This window comes from Diadema setosum, chromosome 14, assembly GCF_964275005.1.
Source record: "Diadema setosum chromosome 14, eeDiaSeto1, whole genome shotgun sequence".
In the NCBI taxonomy this organism is placed as follows: Eukaryota; Metazoa; Echinodermata; class Echinoidea; order Diadematoida; family Diadematidae; genus Diadema; species Diadema setosum.
The window spans coordinates 19,337,383-19,345,169 of NC_092698.1; the positions used below are offsets into that span (position 1 = coordinate 19,337,383).

Below are 7,787 nucleotides of genomic sequence, written 5' to 3' on the forward strand. Positions count from 1 at the left end.
GGCTTTTCTTTCGGGGGGGGGGGGGGATTGTTTTCAATGGCTGTATACAGCCGATGGTCTCTTAGGCAGGTTTGACTGTAAGAGCTTGGTTCAATCTGTAGTATTGTCACCCGTTCGTGTCGCCGTTGGTGATTATGCAACTGCTTCTTGATTGTTTGTTGGGTTTTGTTTATTGTCCCTTTTGAACGTGCTCTAGGATCAAAACCAAACAGACTGATGAGAAAAAGTTGCCGAATGCTGTAAGTAGTTTTGACCTACCATGCATACAGTCTCATCAAGGTTTAAAAATTGGAAAAAAATCGTAGTTGTGTATCCCATTCCTTCTTTTCATGTCTCTCCCTCCATGCCCTCCCCATACACCCCAATCCCCGTTTACCTCTTTCCTGCCCTCTGTAAACCTCACTCTCTCTGCCTATCTATACTATTTCCTTTCTCATTATCTCTTTCTAATACATCTATCTTCAATCTTTCCCTTTCATTCTCTCTCTCTCTCTCCCTCTCTCGATCGCTTTCTACAACTATCTGTCTCAACTCTCTCTCTCCCTCCCATCTCTAACTCTCCCTCTCCCTCTCTCTGTCTCACTTTTTTATATTCCTTTCAGCGTCTTCGTCGTGTTCATGTAGTCCTGCCGAATGCTGTGACACCGGCACTCTTTTCAGCTCAGATGGCTTCATTAAGGCTCGTAATTGGTAGTAAGTGTGTCTGATGACACGGAGGAGGCGCTCGATAGACGGGACTTGACGAGGACCGAGCCAATGCCACCTGCCATATCAGGAGGAGCTGGACAAGACACCGCCTTGCCTCCTCCCTCAACATTGATCACTTCATACCGTCATGGCCGTCTCACGAGTCATGTATGCCGACTCCGACGGTATACGCATCATCACAAACTTCGAGTAACATACACACAAATATCGCTCATAATTCTAGATAACGTTAAAGGGATCGTACAGCTTTGGTTGAGACCTAGTGTCAGGTTTCAAACATTTTTTGTGAGATAATGAGAAACCTCTTATAAAATATGAAAGAGCATGTAATTCCATCAGGAATTCAATGTTTATTTGATGAAAATTGGTTTTGAAATGACTGCGATATCCAAAACAGAGCGACTCTAACAAGTGTGGGACCCACACCTTATTACGATCGCTTTCTTTTACTTTGTTTTTGGATGTTTCAGTCATTCCAAATCCGATTTTCATCAAATAAACTTTGAATTCCTCTTAAAATGGTATGCTCTGTACTATTTCGTAAGTGTTTTCTTGGTATCTCGCAAAAAGTTAAAAGCCCAATTTTTATCTCCACCAATACTGTACCATCCCTTCAACACAATGTTTTTTGGATAGGCTGATATTATAGTGTCACAACGTATAGGTATATACCTAGCTAATACGGATGCGAGTGGCCAACATTAGTGAACTGAATCTATTCATTTTGATTGAATTTATCGAATTTATTTGTCATATTTCACGACCAAATACACGATAGCAATTGCCAGACAATGCCAAAAATTATCATAATACTATTCGAAACAAAGAAACTAATTAAAAAGGTAAATGCAGTGATAGACATGTACACCTGGTCCATTTATGAGAAAATACATAACATAAGGCTATCTTTCAATTAAAAAATGGAACCACGGCTTGGGTCCATAACGAAAAGAAGCGTGAAATATGACGGAACCATTGACTAAAAGCAATGCTTGTAACAATGTACACATACTAGATAGGCAGAGCACGTAAAGTGCTCACCCACAGTAAGACCACTTCAAGAGCATATGCAGTTTGAGGGAGTGAAATTTACGAAAAGTTTTAAATTATCAAGTTTTTTTTTAATAAAAAATACTGAATTTTAATTGTTCGGTTAATCCATGCCCCATCATCGCTTTATAAGACAATGTGTAAGAAGACTAAAACAACAAGGACAACAATGTACAGAAAACATAGATAGAATTAAACTTTTTCATATTTCTAATAATGTTGAAAATGCATTTGGATGTCTTCTTTCATGATTATATTGTTACAAGTCATTTCTCGCCGTGGTGATTTCGTTACTGGTATCACAACTAGTCTTTATTCAGCCTCTGGCAGTATCTGTGTAAAGTCAAACGCCTGCCGATACTGTCGTTGAGTCGCGACAGTGCTCTCCCTATTTCTGAAAAACGAAATTACAATGAATACCTTCTGTTCTGTCGTAAACATGGTGACAGGAAGCAAAGAAAATCAACTAGAGTATACACTTGTGTATATGGAGCTTTAAATAAATTTACTGTGAAACAAATAGCCCCAATGAAAAAATGCTGCTGAACTCTTTACCAAAAATGATCTATTTTTATCAGACTATGAGTAGACAGTAAATAATGTTGTATTAAAATGAAGAACTTTAGATCATTTATGCTTATTTATATCCCAGATTTAGTGATATGTGAAGCAAAATTTGAAAATGATTGCCAGCTGGAATGAAATGTGGTGTTTGCAAGCACAGCACATGTGCTTACTTTTTCCATGTGCATGCATTTTATCCTTTACCGTGAATGAATTCAGACTAGCAATTATTGATTAAAGGGATCGTACAGTTTTGGTTGAGACCTAATTTCAGATTTCTAACATTTTTTGGTGAGATAATGAGAAACCTCTTATGAAGTATGGAAGAGCATGTAATTCTATGAGGAATTCAACGTTTATTTGATGAAAATTGGTTTTGAAATGGCTGAGATATCCAAAAAAGAGCGATTCTAATAAAGTGTGGGACCCACACTTTAGTATGATCGCTTTGTTTTGCTTTGTTTTTAGATGTTTCAGTCATTCCATACCTGATTTTCATCAAATAAACTTTGAATTCCTCTTAAAATGGTATGCTCTGTACTATATTATAAGTGTTTTTTTGGTATCTCACAAAAACTTTAAAGCCCAATTCTCATCTCCACCAATACTGTACCATCCCTTTCAGCAATCATGTGCCTGGGAGCGCGAGACTGACCCCTAGTCAACAGGTGGTTCAGGCATGTCGATTGTTCAGGGCCATTGTCAGCACACACTCACATACACATCATTGGTTCCTGTGCAAAGTTCAATTTTTGTACATAGGGTCAAAATTTGACCAAAATCTGAAACTTTACTTCAAAATCAATCTTAGATTTAATGAAACTGATTTATGCTTTCACATTCAAATCACCTCCAACAAAATTGTACACTTTTCAGCTATTACTCATATCAATGACAGTTTTATCAGATTAATAGTTTTTGAACTATTGATGATCAAAAGTGGGAAATGTTTTTTTGAAACACCTAGTATTTGTCATTCTATAATCTAGTTTATAAAATGGATATATGGATCCTAATCAAATGATTGGCTAAGAGCCGGTCACATGACATGCATCATTTCCACTGTTACGTCGACCGTGCATTTTTTCCTAGCAAGCGTGCAATTTTTTCCTAGCAAGCGTGCATTTTTTTCCTAGCAAGCGGGCATTTTTTTTACTAACATGCGTGTGCTTCAATGTGACCGCTAATAATAAATCGAGCAGCACGTACCGATTAAAGCAGCGCGCGTACGTGTTCGTATCTCGTCCCTGGGGATCACTAGGGACCTACGCGCTGGCCGTTGCGCGCAGCTAGCTAGTTAATTTAGCTCAATTTGTGCCAGTAGATCCAGGTCTAACGTTACATCGAACATCTCTTCGAAGAACTTTTCCAATCTTATATTGATTTATTTTGATTCAAAGAATGGCGACAATTCCGAATTTTCAGATACTTTCTGAAGAGGAATTACAACAATTGCTGAATGGAACTGATGCGCCGAGTACCAAACGCTCCATCAAATTTGAATTTTCTAAACTGCAGGAATTTGCATTGATTCAAAACATCAGTCTCGCAGACAGAACCATTCCTGAACTGGATCACCTTTTGTGTTCCTTTTATGCATCTCTTCGAAAGTCAGATGGGACTCTATACACAAAGAAAAGTCTACAAGCGATACGGTATGGAGTGCAGAGGCATTATCTTGATCAGTATGACATGGACATTTGTTCTAAAGTTCAGTTTCCAAAGAGCATGAGGATGTTTAAAGCTGTGATGATAAAGCTTAAACATGAAGGTAAAGGGGTTGTTAATCACAAAAGCGTCATTTCAAGTCAAGATATGGAGAAGATAGGTACATCTTGTGATACCAATGACCCAGCCGGCCTTCAGAATAAGGTTTTCATGGACGTCATGATATATTTTTGCCATCGCGGTCGAGAGAACCTGAGATCCTTGATGGCTGAAGATTTCTCCCTTAAGACAGATGAAGATGGACTCCGTTATATCACTAAACGCGATAAATTGACGAAGAACAATAGAGAAGATCAAGACGAATCCTCCAACATGGGTGTGATGTACGAAGTGCCTGGCTATGAAAGGTGTCCCGTCAAATCTTTTCTCAAGTACAAGTCTAAACTCAATCCGATGTGCCCATGTTTCTGGCAAAAACCCAAGCAAAAGATGCCAGAGAATGGAAATGACCCGTGGTATTGCAACGCTCCACTGGGTGTGAACACTCTGGGAAACAAAATGAAGGACATTTCTATTAAGTCTGGATGTAGCAAGATCTACACGAATCATTGTTTGAGGGCCACTTGTATCACAACTCTGGACACTGCAGGGTTTCATTCGCGTGATATCATGACTGTAAGCGGTCATCATAGTGAGCAGTCAATTAAAAACTACAGTAAAACAAGCGACAAAAGAAAGAAAGAAATGAGTACCATGCTCGGTCAGAAATTGAATGAAGCCAGCACAGAAGAAACGCAACCAAAAAAAGCTAAAGCACAACCTTTGACTCTGCAAATGGTTCAAAGTCGTGACTCAATGGATAGCGCAGCTGTTTCTACAATGCCTGGTCCTAGTAAAGGCTCAGACTTAGAGTTAGATCTAGACCTGGATCTACCGGCAGATCTGACACGTCGCGCACCAACATCAGTTTCGTTGTCGCAAGAAGAACATCTGCATCAAGATTTCTCGAGCAAACAACAAATATTCAATTTCCATGGATGCAATGTGAACATCTATAACAAGACCTAGACTATTTAGGTCCTACGTTAGACTACATGTAAATAGCGTTTTGGATTTTTCATTCAACCTTTTCAAGTTTTAACTGTTGCCGGCGTTTTGCTTTCGAGGCTGAGGAGGGACATGATCAACGCCCCTGGGTGAGTAGACTACCATTTTTGCCAGTACCAAATCAATATTAGATCTATGCATGTACCTACAATACATACCGTAATGTAGGCTAGAGTCTGTTCATAATTATGATTGTGAATGTGAAGCAGGTTTTGTTGTTGATCTACATGTAATGTTAAGCCTAACTTTCACTAGATCTAGACTAACGTTAAAACATTTAGATTTCACTTGATTTATGAAATGACAAGGATCCATATATTTCATTTTATAAAACAAATAACACGCGACTCTCGTTCGTGCATCGGTTCAAATTAGCGCATTTGATAACTTCAGAATTGTCCAAAGCCACTCCGCTGCGCGTCGTGGCTTCAGACAATTACTAAAGTTATCGCATGCGCTAATTTGAACCAATGCACTCAGAGCCGCGCGCTATTTGTATAATAGTGCATGATAGAGCGTGCACTATTTGTATAATAGTGCATGGGCTGTTAGCAAGACGCAAAGGTGGTCCAATAGTATGCTTGCTCAATACAATCCGTTCCAGTAGAAGAAGTATTACACACGGGTTCTAAGGAATTTCGTGAGTTAACGAAGCATGAATGTTGAAGTTAGTTTTCTTCCTGTCAAGATTGTTGCTGTCATGGAGATGATTAAATGAACGCATATACACAATACAACTAAAGGCACAATTCAGCTTAAGTTCTCGTGTGCTTGAAGACCTGTCGATTCCTGCTCTGATTTGTACACTTATGTATAAGAAATAAGTGAAACAACCCCATGATAGCACTATTACCGTTAGGTAATGACGAAAATGCAAATTAAAATAATAATAATAATAATAATAATAATAATAATAATAATAATAATAATAATAATAATAAAATATAACACCCCTGTAGGGGTACGGGGTGCTAGGATGGTAAAAGGATGAGGAGAAACAGGTTGATGGATGTGGTATCAGCGTGTATGTATAGAATAACACATTTATTACTCTCATTGAGTCTCAACAGACAAAACTCAAGCATCATCAAATACTTTAGAGCAATAATGTATAACAAAAGCGTAATGACTATTGAACTTAACACAAAGTTAATTCACACATCAGTCCTCAGTTTAACGCATAAACTAAACTGGACTACATAACTATTCAATTCTGTCATAATCAATACTTACATTATATGTCAGTTTACCAACACATCTAATCAATAATCACTTAACTGTCTGATTATCATTGAAATATTCTAACAAACTCATTGATTTAACTTATCCTTTCTTTTCTATCAACAATGTGTATAATCATGTTCAACACATATTTCAATGATATCTTACTATCTACACATAATATCCTGTCTATGCTAAATTCCATTCCCATACTAATTCTATATCTGTTCTAGTCTTTCTTCTAAAATAACATATAAATTATCATTAGTTGAAGTGTGTTATTGTAACGCATTTAGTATTTTCCTTGCATGAATAAAAAAAATTCTGAACATATAATTTATCCAATTAACGAGCTCTCTCACATTATAATTTCCAATCATATATTATGACTTTTAGTATGAGTCTTCATACTAAATGCAAACTAATACAGCAGCTCAATTATGTTCATTCCACAACCAGTAACCAGTTATTCTACTAATCATTTCATCTAAAGTTTCCCCATGAGGAAACATTTAAAGTAACTAACTTCTCAACTTGATATTCTTTCTTCCAGTAATATATTCTTACACCAACTCACTCGCTTGTGTAAAACCAGCAAGCATAAATTGAGGGAGGAAGTCTATAAACTCTTTCCCTAACAAAGAGAACCATCGATGGCTCTTGCCTTCATGTATACATCAAACTTCCCTTATCCTCCTACTTACAAACTTACTCCACTCTGTGAGCTGGGAGGACAACATCTTGCTGGAGACTGTGCTAACATACAGCACTTCCTGTCCCCTTGATAGTCTATAACACAGACCTTACAGCTGTTGACGTACTCTAGTTTCTCTTTATATACAGTTGTAAATGCATCTACTGAAATAGCCTACACTACTCTACTCTCTATGAATCAAAATTAGTGATATACTAGTATCTGATATTCTCAATGATACCTACGGGTCAAGATTCAAGTAACATAAATTCACATTAATAAAACATCTATGTACATGTAAGGGGTCTGAATAATTCAGACTAGCTTCACAGATTGGGGTCTCAACACACTGGCCGTAAAACTCTTAATCTCTGCCTAGTCAGTCCCTACATCCATTCAGTCCCTCACAGAGAACAAAAGCCTAGACCCCATCCATGGGCACAGTGATAAATGTACTGGTCCTCTGAACGCTGCATCTAGGCATGAAGCAAAGGACCAATTTACACACCTGTGCCCCATGGTATATACCATGTAGAATGCATTATGTACAGATTGTGTATACCGGACCTGCATTGCAAGATACACTCACATCCCAAACCTGATTGAATATCTACATATACTATAAACTAGACATCAACACAACCCATATACAAGCTATCTACAAATCATACATTCATCTTTACTTTAGCATTCCGGAATCAAAGACAGTTCACCGACTTTAATTACTTCAAACTCTTTGATCTCAAAATACTACAAAAATAATCGATATCTGGCA

The 7,787-nt window shown here is 37.7% G+C and overlaps 1 protein-coding gene across 1 annotated transcript; it reads left to right on the forward strand.

The window, feature by feature from the left end:
* Nucleotides 1–3,723: 3,723 nt before the first annotated feature.
* LOC140238194 (uncharacterized) lies at nucleotides 3,724–5,058 on the forward strand. The gene has a single exon (XM_072318131.1). The coding sequence runs from the start codon at nucleotides 3,724–3,726 to the stop codon at nucleotides 5,056–5,058; it is 1,335 nt and encodes a 444-aa protein (XP_072174232.1).
* The last annotated feature ends 2,729 nt before the right edge of the window (nucleotides 5,059–7,787 follow it).

Excerpts from the sequence above, each read along its gene's own strand:
- LOC140238194 (XM_072318131.1), top strand. The coding sequence starts at position 3,724 with ATGGCGACAATTCCGAATTTTCAGATACTTTCTGAAGAGGAATTACAA.